This window comes from Oxyura jamaicensis, chromosome 1 (genome assembly GCF_011077185.1).
Source record: "Oxyura jamaicensis isolate SHBP4307 breed ruddy duck chromosome 1, BPBGC_Ojam_1.0, whole genome shotgun sequence".
Classification (NCBI taxonomy): domain Eukaryota; kingdom Metazoa; phylum Chordata; class Aves; order Anseriformes; family Anatidae; genus Oxyura; species Oxyura jamaicensis.
The window spans coordinates 148,176,410-148,189,691 of record NC_048893.1 but is presented as its reverse complement, the minus strand read 5'-3'; the positions used below and the strand labels follow the sequence as shown (position 1 = coordinate 148,189,691).

The 13,282-nt window shown below is 35.3% G+C and overlaps 2 protein-coding genes across 7 annotated transcripts in view; one reads left to right on the top strand and one right to left on the bottom strand.

Annotated features, from left to right (window-relative positions):
- ITGBL1 (integrin subunit beta like 1) overlaps window positions 1-5,999 on the top strand; it is a 147,671-nt gene extending 141,672 nt beyond the window's left edge. The window contains exons 10-12 of the mRNA XM_035318578.1: window positions 2,038-2,151; window positions 3,651-3,765; window positions 4,282-5,999. Of these exons, the coding sequence (XP_035174469.1) occupies window positions 2,038-2,151; window positions 3,651-3,742 (206 nt within the window). The 3' untranslated portion in view covers window positions 3,743-3,765; window positions 4,282-5,999. The remainder of the gene's footprint in view (window positions 1-2,037; window positions 2,152-3,650; window positions 3,766-4,281) is intronic.
- A 3,835-nt stretch (window positions 6,000-9,834) lies between these two features.
- FGF14 (fibroblast growth factor 14) overlaps window positions 9,835-13,282 on the bottom strand; it is a 410,996-nt gene continuing 407,548 nt past the window's right edge. For all 6 annotated transcript variants that reach the window (XM_035318587.1, XM_035318608.1, XM_035318596.1 and 3 more), the window contains one exon: window positions 9,835-11,711. In XM_035318587.1, coding sequence (XP_035174478.1) covers window positions 11,575-11,711 — 137 coding nt within the window. In that variant the 3' untranslated portion in view covers window positions 9,835-11,574. The remainder of the gene's footprint in view (window positions 11,712-13,282) is intronic.

The window sequence follows — 13,282 nt, the reverse complement described above, 5'->3', positions numbered from 1 at the left end:
TATTTTAATTTCTCTAAAACTCATACTATTCATCATTATTTTCGGCTGTCGGTACCTTCTAGCTTTTATAAACAGGGATATCTGGTTTAATGACACTCAAGTATGTCTTACTGTAGCTCCTATAGAGTGGCCGTGCAATATATATGCAATTCTTCATTGCCTATTTGTGTAATATCATTTTTCATTCTTGTAAGGAATGTCAATATTTACTATGGTGATGGCACAGTAAGCAATACACACTGAACTCACAGAAAAAAAATAGATACTTAACCAAATACTCCCATCTCCAAATGTTCCAATCATTAGTTCTTCCAGTGTAAGTTTACATGTTCCAGGTTAAAACATTTCTCTAAAAGTAGGCATTGAGTTAATTTTTGTCAACTTACAATAAACTGAATAAATGAATTAAATTTTAATGAAAAAATTAGCCACTCTGCTGAGGCTGCTCTGAAGTTTTAAAGAATTAAGTTTCAGTGATCAGAGAGACTTTAGCGCTTATGGAAAAAATGGGAAAATTGGCTGACGTCAAACAAATCCACATTTAAGAAAAAAAAAATGGATTTTATTCAGAGGTCAGTGAAAGGAATGGAAAGGCGTCTCAGCCCCTGTTAAGTAACCCATGCATTCTGTTTAAGTTATGTTTTGACGGAATCAAGCTTCCCTCTCTATATAATTTTTTTAACAATGCATTAAAGAAATTGGTGGCATTGTGCTGTAATCATTCTGGAAATATTGCAAAAAGGTGTGATTTTCAGCAGTATCTAACTCGTTCATAAGTATGTCTTGTTAAAGGTCAACAGCTTATTTGGTCACTTTAAACTCCACATCCCATAAATGAAAGTTGCAAATGTATTCTTTGTTATCATTTATTTGGTGGGTTTTTCTTTTTTTAGAGCTTTTTTGTATAGTTTTGTTTTGCTGTGTGCTGTAATGTCCTCTGACTGCTAGGTCCACAAAAGAATTTTTGCTCAAAGGATTCTTTGCTAAGCTCCTCACCTTGGCATTTAAGTGTCTGAACTCTGTATAGAGAAGGAGGTTCCAGCAGCTGAAGATGGGCTTCATAAAAGCCATCTTTCTTCAGCCAAATGTTGCAGTCATCCAGGAGGAAATAACCAGTGGCATTTATAGTTGCAGAAAAACTTCTCTCAGACCCTTCTCAAACTATAGACTTCTCAACATATGATTGTCCAGGGGCAACTGTCCTTTTTCAAGATTCAGAGCCCTGAACCTTCTCCTGAAGATAGGGATGTCTCTTGAGTTTTTCCTTAAAGGGAGGTTTCTGGTTCCACCCCACTTCTTGGTGGGTTAGGGGTAGTGTTACCCAAATGTCACCACAGAGTCCCTCCTTTGCCTGGGGAGGTGCAACCTGACGTCCCTGGAGAGGAGGAGAGCAGCTTATCCCAACAAGGGGCATTGGGGTACTCTGCAGGAATAGGCAAACTGCTGAACCATAATTATGTGCACAAACACTTCCTGGCCTAGAGAAAATATTTAGTTATTCCATGGGAGGTGGAGCAGTGTAATTTGTGATGATAAAGATTTTTTGGGTCTAAATGGTAGACTCTGGGTCTTCTGTAGACGCATCCCTAAGGGCATTAGATGGAGAGGGCCATTTTCTTCTTGGTATGATTTTATTCCCTTCAGTAACGGGGTCAAGGACAATTTGAGCTTTTTCCAGTCAGAAAAAAAAAAAAAAAAAAAAAAAAAAAAGAGAGAGAGAGAACAGTTTCTGGGAAGAGTGGCCCTGATTGTAGGTCTCAGAAACCAAAGGAAAGCTTCAAAGTGTGAGTCCTGATTAAGTGAAAAAGCAGAATGAAAGCATTAGGAGGAACGTCCTGCCATACTCAGGGTCACTTTGAAAGAATCCTTTTATTCAAAAAGCTTTTAGCTTGATTATTTTCTTTTATACAATAGCTTCTTAGGTAGCAATTTTGTGCACGTGTGTGCACGTGTGTGCACGCATGTCTGGGGATGTTATTTTCTAGCCTGAAAATGACAGTGCTCTTTGACTGTGAGTAATAATCTTTGTGATTTCAGGTTCCTGCCACTGTGGAAAGTGCATCTGTTCACCACAGGAATGGTACATTTCGGGCGATTTCTGTGAATGTGATGACAGAGACTGCGACAAACATGATGGTCTCATTTGCACAGGTGCAGTACGGGCTGACACTTAATTGCTCTAAGAAACAAACAGCGCTGATGGGAATTGTTAGACAAAGCCTGTCTTCTTTCTCCACTGATGGAGGAAGTGCATTTGTGGGTTATTCAAACACACTGTAATTGTTTCTTCATGCAGTGTGATAATCAACTTAAGATTTCAAATCAACATTTGAAAGTCTGAGTATGAATTTAAATAAGTAAACCAGCTATGAAATCCATCCACAATTTCCATTGTAGTAGACTACAATTTACTCTTCTTTGGCAAAGAACATACAGTGGCAGCATTGTCATCATGAGATTTCTTTAACTTTTGCTCTTGTGATGGATTTTCGATGCGAATATATTTATGTCACAGAAAACATTCACTTGGCTGATGATCTTTAGAGGTGTTAGTTAAGGGATCTTCCTTCAATCAGAGATTTCCCAGTGGGAGGCTGAAATACCTGACAGTTTTCTTATGACGTGATGGCCAGTGATTAAAGTGATGTCACCCTAACATTGTCCAAGTATTCAGGTGGCAGATGCAAATAAAATTGGGCAGGCTGCCAGCAAACCCTCATGACAAATCTGGTGACAAGAAGTAACAAGGGAATTGTTAAATTAACTTGCTGGCGGCTTCCTGTTACAGATCTTAATTTTAGAAAATCTTTGCTGAGCAATTATTAGTTGTGGAGGAAATCTGTGAGATGATTAGAGTCAGGCTGACAGTAGTAAATTGTGTTCACAAATGTGGTATCCCAGCTAGCCCAATTAGTAGGGGTCCTTTACTGGGGCAAGTAGCCAGTACAGAAGCAACAAAAGCCTGATTCGTAGCTGCAGTGGCCATTCACAGATCTTCATAAAGTTGGTAGGAAGAGCATCTCACATCAGAAACCCAGGCTGTAGAGGTCTCCAGCTGAACATCCAGGAGCCATGAAAATTATTGAAATAATATCAAAATATAGGTATCAGTAATTAATGTTTCCCTTTCGTAAAACAGTACCAATGCATTTTTCATCTGATAGAGAGCTTGATAATATTTGTATAACACTTCTGAGAATTTAGGTTTAAAGCTTTTCAGGTTCAAAGGGATGTTTTTGTTATTATTTTGTTTGTAACATTTTATGCATCATCATTAAAAAAAAAAAAAAAAAAAAGTTTATTTTTGTACCTCAACATACAGGGTGAACAGTGAGCCTCAACAGCTGGGTGCAAATAGCAGTGGCATAATTACAATATTTGCAATTCTGCTGATGGCATTATTGAGAGAATGCCTATTAATTCTATGTAAACGTGGGTTTGAGAGTCTGAGGTGGCTTCTTAATGCAATGGTAGAATAATTGCTTCCTTCCACAAAAAAAAAAAAAAAAAAAAAAAGTTGGGGGAATGATAAAGGAACAATGCAGCTACTTATGGCTTTTTAACATGGCTCCTCATAAAACACATTCTGATGTAGCACATTTCAATAATGGTAATTGCCCTTTATTCATTCTTTATTCATTCTGTTCTAGGCAATGGTATTTGTAACTGTGGAAACTGCGAATGCTGGGAAGGATGGAATGGAAATGCTTGTGAAATCTGGCTGGGAACAGAATACCCTTAACAAAGGACACCAGAGACTTAGAGGTTGTTTTTTTCTTTGTTTGTATGTCTGTTTATCTGACTGTTCTTTAGGCTGCTAGAACATTTAATTTGGAAGTAATCAGTGTGTGGGTGTGCATTCCCACACATACACATGGGTGTAAATACTCTGGAACAGTAATGTGATAGTCTGCTCCTTAAAGAAATGAATGAGAAAACTGATAATAATAATAATTTGGGAGCAGGATAGTCCAAGCTCTAAACACTGAAATTATAAAAAAACCTGGCCCTCTACAGTGTTTTGGTAACTTCAGTGGGGCTGAGATTACACCCTTAATGCCTATTTCTAAAGCAATCTTTGGGGAAAAGTGTGAGAAAGCCTTTTATTTTTACATTATCTATTTGGTTGTCAGCCCTCTGTATCAGTATGCAACCGTATTGCAGTATAAGAACAACACTAGTTAAGTATTTGTCAAATACTTAATTTGATTAATTTTACACTGTTTATCAAATACTTTGTTTGACCCTTTTTTCTTTCTAACCATCCTGATTATTCCCCAGATCCAGAAGAAGCAGTAAAGAAGCTTATCAGAACATTATTTTTTTAGTCTAAGAATTGTATTTGTATAACTGATGTTCAGTTACATGACAACCACAGGCTGAAAACCCAAAATGTTTGAAGAAACCATTGTCTGCAAAAGAACTTCTTAGTTTCTGTTAAAGTGTCATAAGTTGGTTATCCAGTCTACATACTACAATACTTTCAAATGCATAACCTATATAAGTATAAGGAATTAAACTAATAAAGAAATAAATGTATGATTAGCTATTCCAAATATATAACCTGCAACTCACATGTACTTTTCTCATACTGTTTTATGTATGTATAACTGCCTAGTCCTTTTGAAAGTAAAGCAAATGAAATTTTATTATACTAATAACTTTTAGGATGACAATTCTGTATGCTATTAGAAATCACTGCTTGGAACAGATTGCGCTGTCACACACAGTAATCATTGAATTTCACTGTTTTCAAAGAAGTTGGGAGCCTGAAGGTCAACTGACTTGCAAAATCAGATGTGGTGTGCGGTAGTCAGGTCTCCACCAAAGATGCTCAAACAATGACAACAAAGTAATTGAAGTTTTGATACAGTAAATACAAACAAAGCAGTGGTATGAACAAAAATTTTATTTTTATTTTCCAATGATGATATGCTCAGTGTGAAATTCACATTGAGTTATGAACAATGCACAACTATTGGGACTTCCCTAACTTATTTACATATGAGTCTCTTTTTTTTTTTTCTTTTTTTTTTTTTTTTTAAATACATGTAGATTTGGCAGCCCTTTAATTTCTTAGAGCAAAAAAATACATACATTTTAGTTTCAAAAGTGTTTACATTTTGTGAAGTCATGATTGAGCAAGAAATTGCTTAAATGTTTTGCAAATACTTCTTTTTAATATCAAATTGACATTGTGGTTTAGGTGCCAAGGTCCTGATTTTTGAAGAGATATATGACTAATAATAAGGGAACTATAATATCATTTGAAAAAGGTATTTCCATTATTCATCTCAAAATCTGTTTTCTTTTAGAAAGGACAATTTTGAAATAGGAAAATACAATGGTACAGAACATATAATAAAATGCAAAAAAAAAAAAAAAAAAAAAAGGAATTTATTTAGTCACTTTCATTATTCCCCCTTCACATGTAGCTTTATCTTTCCCATTTTTTTCCTTAACCCAAATTCTTTCTTTCTAAAAGTGAAGCTTGTGAAACCTATGTTCTCAGGGAGGCATAGTAATATCACCAAATAACCATACATAACTTACATAGGAGTTATGCACATAAATAACAAGACATGTATCCCAAAGCTGCTAACTGCTCTCTTTTTAGATAACCAAAATATCAGGCAGAGTTCTAAAATGTATTGATACAGTATTAAGAAACTTCAAAGTAAAATTCATCTTGAAATAATTATTTATATTTTATACTTATAATCCTTAAACTGCTTAACAGGAATATTTTCTTAAGTTCTAACATATATTCATTTTGTCAGCCCTGGTATCTAGATAACACAGATTGTTGAGTTTGTTTGTATTTATGAATACTGCTGACAATCCTCTTAGTGTTTTTTCACATATACATTTTTCTTCTGAGTCAGAGAGCAAACAATGAAAAATACAAAGTTGTATTTGATTTCCTTCCGTTTGTATTTAGTATTGTAATAACAGAAATATTCTGTGATTCTGTAATAATCAAATGCTTTCTAGATTCATTGGATGATTTTGACTTGTTTCCCGGTATGACAAACAGATTTATTTATACGTACCATAGATCAGCCTTGGAATACCAAGTACTCATGTCCACAGGAAAAAATAATAATAATAATTCTTTAGAGGGTTACAATGTTCTGTTTTATGTATTTTATTTTATAGTTTGCTTTCATTTAAAATTTATGTACTTAAAGAGTGTAAGATTATTCTGTTTTGTTTTGTTTGTTTGCTTTTTTTTTTTTTTTTTTTTTTTTTAATCAAAGTCAACATTTTGGCTGTTGAGTGGATTACATGGCCATAGAATTTCAAAGGTGTTATCCACATTTTTTGTTAAGATATATATGGAAAAACATTAGATTATTCTAAGTCAACTACTGTCAGTGGCTAATTAAAAATGTAAATTATCAAACCAAATGGTGCTATCACTATAAACCTTAAAATATTTTCTAAGACTGCTAAAATATAATGAATACATATTTTCCTTTCCACTTTTTATTCTGTTTCTTATTATGTTGCTTGAACATTCCTCCCACCCCCTTCATGCTGAGGTAGCTGGTGATGGGACTCCCAGCAGTTCTGTTTTGTGGCTCATTTCCTCACTGGAAAAATGAGAACGGAAGAAATAAGATTATTATTCCACATATGTGAAAATAATAGCTGTATTAATAAATTGTGATTTTTAACACCTCATTCCCTGTGACAGGAATTCCAGATACATAAACACTAAAAGCGGGAAGTGGTGCAAGGAACTGAAACATACCGACTGATTCTTTGTATGTGGTGGATGTAAAAACTTGCTTCCAAGGCCAGTGGCAAAAGGTGCTTGTAGGTGGTAAAAACAAATTGGGTAAATGGGGAGTTCATTATGGATAGATCATTAAAGCTTATAAACAATGATACTCTAGCCTTGCTTTGTTCTGATAGAAAGAACACAATCCAGAAGTGTGCAGAACAGTTCTACAGTAGACTTTCAGGAGTATGCCTATTGTATATAACATCAGTAAAATCATCCATAAAACAGCTGTGGATTGATTTGCTTGTGTAATTATTAACCTTCTCATGATCATTTTTTCCCTGGCCATACACTCTTACAGAAACACATACAGGAACATTTAATCCTGTACCTGCTTTGACATTTCTGATGCACTGTCCTGGTTTCTTGACAGAATGACATCTTACATTGTAGCTAAATGATACTGTGATGAAAAAAAAAATCTAAGTTGAGTATTTTTGTCACTAGGTAATAGAACAAAGATTTTATTACATCTTTAAAAATAAATCACAGCATTTGCATTAGTCACAAAAAAAATCATACACAAAAACTGTCATTATGCATTTTAAAATGCATTGCACAGTATATGAGTTTATCAAAAGGGGCATTTAAAAGAAAGATAACCTCCTTACTTTGTCTAATTTCACTTGCATTCCCATCTGAATGGAGCTGAATAATTTCTTATTTATATCAATAAAGAGATGGATCAGTAAGACACGCTTTTAACGTGAGGACCAAACTTCCTCCTTTCACACCTATCACTTACAGCGTTTTTAAAACAAAAGAAAAAGTTCAGAAAAGGCCAGAGTTCTTGAGCGTTGTTTCAGGCATATACCACAGTCAAAGTGAATTGCTTTATATTTATATTTGGGGATGGTTTATTAAGGACCAACCTAACTTTACACACATTAAAGTTTATGAAAATGACATTATATTAAAAATATGATTTGAGAGTGGCTAAAAAACCTATCATATGAAGCAAAAGCTGTATTATGTCAACTACAAATAATTTAAAAGCTATAGACACTTTTCTATAGGCTCTATAATGTCTTTTAAGGATGCTTGTGTATTTATAAAATATTTTAAGTACAACAGAACAGTGCTTTGTTGAAGTGTTTCATATCTACTTAAAACTGGATTTGTAAAACTGTGCAGGTGTCACTGATTTTGCCAAATAAAACTGTAGTTGAAATGCAGATTAAAAAAATACATAGAGATGCCTATGTGCAGCATTAACACTTATGTGCATTATGAAATTGTAAGAAGTTAGACTGCTGTGCAAACAGCCTATGTGATGTTAGATAAAACCCAAAGAGGAACAAAATACAAAGCAAGCATGCAGAAGCTGCAAATTCACAGACAGGTGGACATGTAAGTACAAAACACTCAATCTGTAAATACAAATTGATTCCATCAGGTTTACTATACAGTATGTTAGTAGTAACAGACAGGTGGAAACAGCTTTCACGTTAACAGCAAAATTAATTTTGGAGGGAACAAAATGGCGAAGTCTCATTCTGGAGAGCAGCAAGAGAGGTATTATATTAAGGAGCTAAAATTTTCTTTGGCATGGTGAAAGGGGAGAATTGAGTTTGCCAGCCTATTTACATGAAGTTTCACCAAACTGTGGCCAGTGCAGTGATGTTTTGCACAGTCTACTTCTTACATAAACTTTCTTGATGTTTTTCGGTATGCCTTCATATAAATGTTTTATTCATCATGTTGAATCTGTGTATACAACAAATAATATTAAACACAAACAGTACAATGAAGACAAACTTTTTGCATGTATGTTTGTAAATTCAGTAATACAGACCAACAATTCTGTGATACACATAACCTACTACATGCAGTTCATCCTTGCCATCCTTCTCCCATGCAATGGATGAGACGAGACAAAATTAAATGGAGGAACCAAAGCACAAAGACACCTTTGCTAATGTTAAAACAGACTAGAACAAATAAATAAAATTAGGACATCTATTCATTGGATTAAACACACATTAATTTAGACTTTAGAAACAAAAATATAAATTAAAAACATTATGGTGCATTTCCAGAATGTATTAACTGCTTACAAAAATTAAACCAAACCTTAATTGTACCCCCCCTCCCCGCCCCCCAAACTGGTTCTCAGATTATAATTACCTGGTATTGAAAGTTTAATGTTAAAAATCATACTTATGTAGCATCAGGCTATGAACCAGAAGCTCCTTGCACAACTTAGCCAGTTCTCCAGTCCTGTCTCTCCCCAGGCTCTTACACTGGCAAGAGTCAAAAGACAGATGGATTGGGACATAAACACATGTATTCCCTCCTCATGAGCTCTCAAAAAAAATGAGTTGAGAGAGAGAGAAAGAGAATATAGCCTTTAGCTGCATTAGGTTACTCAAAATAATTGTGAATTGCTTCTCCTCGGAGACCCAGCAGATAGGACAGTGTCAAGGCTGCTGCCTCCCATGGGTCCTCCTGATGCAAAGCAAACCACCAACTCATCGTGTGAGTTGCTTTGGTTTTGTTCTGTTTTCTCAGGGATGGTGCACAAATCCCACTGGACTGGGTGGGATGAGAAGGGTGCACCAAGGTTTTTCTCAAAGTGTTGTTTTTCCCACACACACACATTTAGTGCTAGCAGGCAAGGGCACAGTCTAAGTTACATTTTTATCACAGCATTAAATTAGTTTTGTATTATTTTGTTTTCTTTGTACATGGTCAAGCATGGCTTCATGCTTGACTCATTCCCTCCCTGGAAAGACACAACATCAAGTGTTCGCTTGCTGTTCTCGTATTACATATATAAACAAAGAAGTCTGGCCTACCAAAAAAGAAATCAGAATTTAGCAGCTTTATAGCAACTCCCTTGAAGAGTGCGCTAAATGTTGCATATGAAAACAGAACACATTTGAAAATTAGCATGAAAATTTCATTTAGACTGGATCAGTTATTTAGCTGAGCAGATAGGAAGTTTAAAATAACCAGTGGTCTCTGTTAGGGACACTTCAGCACAAAGACATGATAAAATAAACTGCAAGAAATACAATAGTAAAAAAGGAATGGATTATTTCCTTTTTTTTTTTTTTTTTTTTTTTTTTGTCTTTAAATATCAAGATAACAGCAAGAGGCCAAGAGAGTGTTGTCACACAGTTTTCCAGACTGAGGTACAGTTTGGTCCTTGTTGCCCTTTCTGAGAAACAAATACCTTAGTAAGCATACAGAGATCAGAGATCCACATTCTTAGTTTCTGAAAGCATGTGACTTAAGTATGTAACACTTCAGTGGCATCTCTGTGGTATTGTCTAAATCGTTTTTCCCCCTAACATCAGTTTCATTGTTCAGAAGTGACAAACTCAAAGTGGTGATAGTGTTTCTCACAATATGTTCCAAGGCTTCAATTTTGTAATGTTTTTGATTTCTTCTAGGTTCATGTAGGAGAAAGTACAGTAGACAGAGATCAAGGCAAGGCACCTTCAATCTAGCAATTTGGTGGGCATATTATCCTAGGAAGCTGGGTAGAGGTACGTACTGGAATATCAGTGAGATACATAGGACTGGACTTCGCATGCTTAGCTAAAAATAAAAATAAAGTTTTGTAATATGTCCAGTTTTAAAACTTTTTTATTTTAAAACACCAGAAATATTAAACTATATTTTTTAACTACCCTCTGCATTGGTGCTGCAAAAAAGAACACAACAACATCCTTGCCCATGCTTTGCTAAGTAGATGTGGAAATCAGCCAAAAATAACAATGGCATTAAGTTCTGTTCCTTAAAAACAGGAAAGGATTATATTTGAAATGGATTTAGGTAGCGCAATTCTGGTTAATTTTAACTTCTTTTGTTTATTGGAGGTGGTTGTTTTTCAAACAATGAAGATTTAGTAGATGAAAAATGAGCCTTAATTCAGGCCTACAAGGCCTACAAAATTCTTTGGACCCACTTTCCCAAAAACAAGTGGGTCTTGCTCGCTGGGCAAGGCAAATGTTACCATTACCAGTAAGCCTGTGATATGTATAAAACACACACACACACAAAGAAACTATAGGGGGATGCCAAACACATGTTTCAGAAAACTTGTTGGTTGTGTTTGACACTCTTCCCTCCACTATAATGCCAATCTCAGAAGCACAGTATCTGTTACTAAAGAGTATTCACATTGATCAACATTGTAAGCCAGAGACAACAATCCTATTCTTTATAGATATAATTTGTAATAATAGATTTTTGAAGGCTTCCTGATTCCCTGATTGCTTTCAAAACTAAGCCACTGGCAACACTTAAGTTATAGAGAAACACAATCCCTGCAAAAGGTCACAGACAGTGGAGCGAGCAGCCTTATAAAAAAGGGAAGAAGAGAAATCCATAATAGCACAGGTTTACAGCATCTACCTAGAAATTACTTGATTATTTGTGTGCTACAAAATAGAACTTAAACACATGGATTTTGCTGAAACTGGACTCAAAAAGGGATTATGGGTAATTGTCAGCAGGCAAGGTATCAAGTGTACTTGTGAAGTATGTCATTCACATGAAGTGTCACAGTCACAGAAAAGATATTAAAAAGGCATTCCAATATCTGGTAGGGCATTCCATGGTCTGAGTTTAGCTGGTTCATCCAGGTGTCTTCTTGTTGTGGGGGGAGCTACATGTTGAGATTTATCCGCTTGCGACAACTCAGTTCAGAAACAGCAACGCGCAAGTACTTGCTGCGAGCTGATCCACAGACACTGCAGAGGGGAAGTCCGGCAAGGATAAATTGCTCAACTGTACTCGGGACTCAGTCAGTCACAACACCTGTGAGGATCTGGCTATGTCGTCTTACTCTTGTTAACTGGTTTGCCGCCATTCATTATTGCAGATGCACTTGTGCTTTTACTTGGAGTTACCCCAGCCTTTGGCACTGTTTCTCCAATATCATGCAAAGATGGTTCTCGATACATGGCAACTGAGGAAAAAAAGAAAAAAAAGAAAAGAGAGACATTCTTAAGGATGTATCTCATTTAAGAACATAACTCAAATAAGATTAATTATCTACAATAATATTTTAATATACTCCACATTTCTTTTGCATGCAAGGGAAATTATTTACTGTGACAGAGCTTGCCTGTTAAAAAGTAAACTATAGAAGCCTCAGAAATTAAAAACTACCATTCTATCTTTGCATGAGGCAGGCATAAAAATGTACATGTATTTTTATATACACACATCTACAACCCTTAAATAAATATTCTATGAGTTTTTAGAAGTAAAATGTTATGAGTTGTCTAGACTTAAATGTCCTTTTTCAGTCCTACATTGCAAGACTAGGCTTGGGTACAGTTGTGCTAAGTTATTTGTACATCTGGTTCCCAAATCTGAGGACCTTGGCCATGATCCCTTGAGGTCTGCACTCAAGAAGTGTCCAGGTGTGTTCTGCAGAATCTACATGAATGAAGTTTGGGGGTTTTCTTCCTTTCCAAAACCATATGCAGGATCTACTTATCTTCAATGAACAAAGTGTAGAAAACTCCAAATTAACTATTAACAGAATTCTTAGATGAATTAAAACTTTGCCTCTGGGCTTCAGTCCTTATCTAACCACTTCAAATCCTTTGAGGAAAATACATGTGTTCAACTACACAGTTCCAGCATTAAGCTGCCTTAATGGTTAATGCTCTTGGATCATTCAATTTATTTTTCCATGTCAGTGAATCAGGTAATATTTCCACTTGCGCCTTAGTTCAGTAATATTTATTTATATCAGAGCAGTGTTAAAAGACATATCAAAGCAGTCAAAGGAATTAATCATCACACTGTGATTTGGGGGCTGGATGTGTGCTGCTATAGAGAGCACAATCCCTTCATTCCTTGGCTAATTAGAGTAGGAGGCAGGAGCATCAAAGTACAGGCCTTAATCTTTGATGGTGTGGGATTTCATAATAAATATGAAATTTGATAACTAATCAAATACTTGTTCTAACATTTCCAGTACCATAATCTAAATCCTTTTATGGCTTCTGGAAGTCTGAAATTAAATGTTTTCTCTAGAGTACATAAGTCTGGATATGATTGTCTTCAGGGTGAGCCCCCACAGCTGTGTTTAGGACACTTTTCTGGTTAATTCAAGAGCTTGATGAAGTAACACTGTGACCTACAAAAAGTATTAAGTCAAATAACATGAAATGAAACTATAAAGTAAGAATAACATAGAACATAGAAGAGCTGTAATATTTAATAACTTGACTGGGCTATTTTGGAAGCATCTAACCATCCAAACATTTAGGAAAAGGTTGTTTCTTTCCTAATCCATATGAATGGACGTTGCTTTTAAAAATGCACTGGGTTCTTCCCCTACAGTTCTTATAATTTACAGAGGTTGACTTATAAAATGTCAATAGAATAGAAAGCTTATGGAAATACATAAAACTTGCAAAACAAGGGAAGCACAAAAGCATCAGCCTGAGTTCAAAAATGAATTTAAAACAGGATTGTTCAGAGTTTCATCATAAAGAATCTAAAAACTTTAACAAACTGATC